The following is a 2,500-nucleotide window of genomic DNA, read 5'->3' as shown; positions in this document are numbered from 1 at the left end:
CAGGTAAAAACATAAAATCTATCTGTCTGTCTATCTATCTATCTATCTATCTATCTATCTATCTATCTATCTATCTATCTATCTATCTATCTATCTATCTATCTATCTATCTATCTATCTGTCTGTCTGTCTGTCTGTCTGTCCGTCCGTCCGTCCGTCCGTCCGTCCGTCCGTCCGTCCGTCCGTCCGTCCGTCCGTCCGTCCGTCCGTCCGTCCGTCCGTCCGTCCGTCCGTCCGTCCGTCCGTCCGTCCGTCCGTCCGTCCGTCCGTCCATCCATCCATCCATCCATCCATCCATCCATCCATCCATCCATCCATCCATCCATCCATCTATCTATCTATCTATCTATCTATCTATCTATCTATCTATCTATCTATCTATCTATCTATCTATCTATCTATCTATCTATCTATCTATCTATCTATCTATCTATCTATCTATCTATCTATCTATCTATCTATCTATCTATCTATCTAAACATAAATCATACCCGTTTACAGAGCCTAGGCTGTGTATTAACACTGGATTTGAACACAGGTATAAATACACATATCATCATTTATTACTGACTTTCTCTCTGGCATACAATTGGGACATACTGTACCTTTTTTTTTTTTAGATGTTTTTTTGGCATTTTTATGCTTTATTGATAGTGTAGAGACAGAGTTGAAATGGGGCAGAGAGGGGAGTGACATGCAGAGAACGACCGCGGGCTGGAATCGAACCCGGGTCCGCTGCTGGCCGAGGCCCATGGGGGGGGGGCGCCTTACCAACTGAGCTAAGGGCGCCCCAATTGGGACATACTTTTACGTATTTATTTCATCATAACATTGTGCTCAGTCGATGTTACGTCACTTCCGGTGCGCACTGGATTGTGGGTCAGAATCGCCCAAATAGGATGCTGATTTCAACACAAAAAATCTCGGCCGGATGAAGTAGGCCATCCGAGTATTTCTAAGCATATTAAATCTGGCCACAAGAATCGGGACATCCTAAATCTTTTTTCCACCATACTAAATAGTAGAAAGTATGGGGATTGGAACGCAGGGTAAGTTTTTTAATTAATAAATGTTTTTCTTTCTGTCTAGATCCGATCGGAAAGGCCGTTATTTTCATCAAACCCTGAACTGGATAATTTGGTGAGTTCTTATTGTTAATGTCATTAAAGACCTACTTCACCGGTGGGAATATGAAGGTGTATTGAACTCTGAGATCCTATGTAGTATAAATGTGCAAAAAAAATTGAAATCGGATCATCCTAGCCTGTGACATCACAGTAAGAGAAATGTAGGGTTAGACAGTGAGACCATAAAACACTCTTTCTGCCTTTTCTCAGGCTAGGATGAACCAATTTATTTATTTTTTGCACATTTATACTACATAGGATCTCAGAATTCAATACACCTTCATATTCCCATCGGTGAAGTAGGCCTTTAAAAAAAATAAAAATTCGATCAATTCTGTATGCGAGGTTCGTCGGACCGTTTACACTGAAGTATACAGAAGCAATAAAGAATAAAAAAAGTAGGGCTTTTAGTATGAGTAGGACGTTAGTAGGGCTTTTAGTATGAGTAGGACATTAGTAGGGCTTTTAGTATGAGTAGGACGTAGGGATTTTAGTATGAGCAGGACGTTAGTAGGGTTTTTAGTACGAGTAGGACGTTAGTAGGGCTTTTAGAACGAGTAGGACGTTAGTAGGGCTTTTAGTACGAGTAGGACGTTAGTAGGGCTTTTAGTATGAGTAGGACGTTAGTAGGGGTTTTAGTATGAGTAGGATGTTAGTAGGGCTTTTAGCATGAGTAGGACGTTAGTAGGGCTTTTAGTATGAGTAGAACATTAGTAGGGCTTTAGTATGAGTAGGACGTTAGTAGGGCTTTTAGTACGAGTAGGACGTCAGTAGGGCTTTTAGTATGAGCAGGACGTTAGTAGGACTTTAGTAGGACTTTAGTATGAGTAGGACGTTAGTAGGACTTTAGTATGAGTAGGACGTTAGTAGGACTTTAGTATGAGTAGGACGTTAGTAGGGCTTTAGTATGAGTAGGACGTTAGTAGGACTTTAGTATGAGTAGGACGTTAGTAGGGCTTTAAGTATGAGTAGGACGTTAGTAGGACTTTAGTATGAGTAGGACGTTAGTAGGGCTTTAGTATGAGTAGGACGTTAGTAGGGCTTTTAGTATGAGTAGGACTTACATCACAGCCTTACTGAACTTTTAAAGCTTTTTGTTTAATTTCTACATTAAAATCTTTGTTTGTTTGTTTGTAGATGATTCAGTCCATTCAGGTTCTGCGCTTCCACCTCCTGGAGCTGGAAAAGGTAAAAAAAATAATTCACTTTTTTCTTGTTTTGTTTTTTTTAAAGGTGCAGTGTGTAATATGACATCATCAAGAAAGTTCTACAAAGTTCTAGAATGCAACGCTCCCTGGGTAACCCCACCCCTTTAGAATAATAACAGAAGCTACAGTGGCCTTCAAGGACAAGAACAATTCAAAATTTTAAAC

At 40.2% G+C, this 2,500-nt stretch overlaps 1 protein-coding gene across 1 annotated transcript in view; it reads left to right on the top strand.

Moving 5' to 3' along the window:
• The window catches only part of meis1a (Meis homeobox 1 a), a gene marked incomplete at its 5' end in the record, with an annotated part of 22,428 nt that overhangs the window by 129 nt on the left and 19,799 nt on the right, over window positions 1–2,500 (top strand). Inside the window, 3 exons of the mRNA XM_080029846.1 lie at window positions 1–3; window positions 1,090–1,140; window positions 2,265–2,315. The exon at window positions 1–3 is cut by the window's left edge and continues 129 nt beyond it. Of these exons, the coding sequence (XP_079885972.1) occupies window positions 1–3; window positions 1,090–1,140; window positions 2,265–2,315 (105 nt within the window). The remainder of the gene's footprint in view (window positions 4–1,089; window positions 1,141–2,264; window positions 2,316–2,500) is intronic.

The sequence above is a fragment of the Ammodytes marinus genome (assembly GCF_949987685.1).
Source record: "Ammodytes marinus genome assembly, chromosome: 6".
NCBI lineage: Eukaryota > Metazoa > Chordata > Actinopteri > Uranoscopiformes > Ammodytidae > Ammodytes > Ammodytes marinus.
Note: the sequence above shows the minus strand (reverse complement) of the source record. Positions and strands in the feature narration are given on the sequence as shown.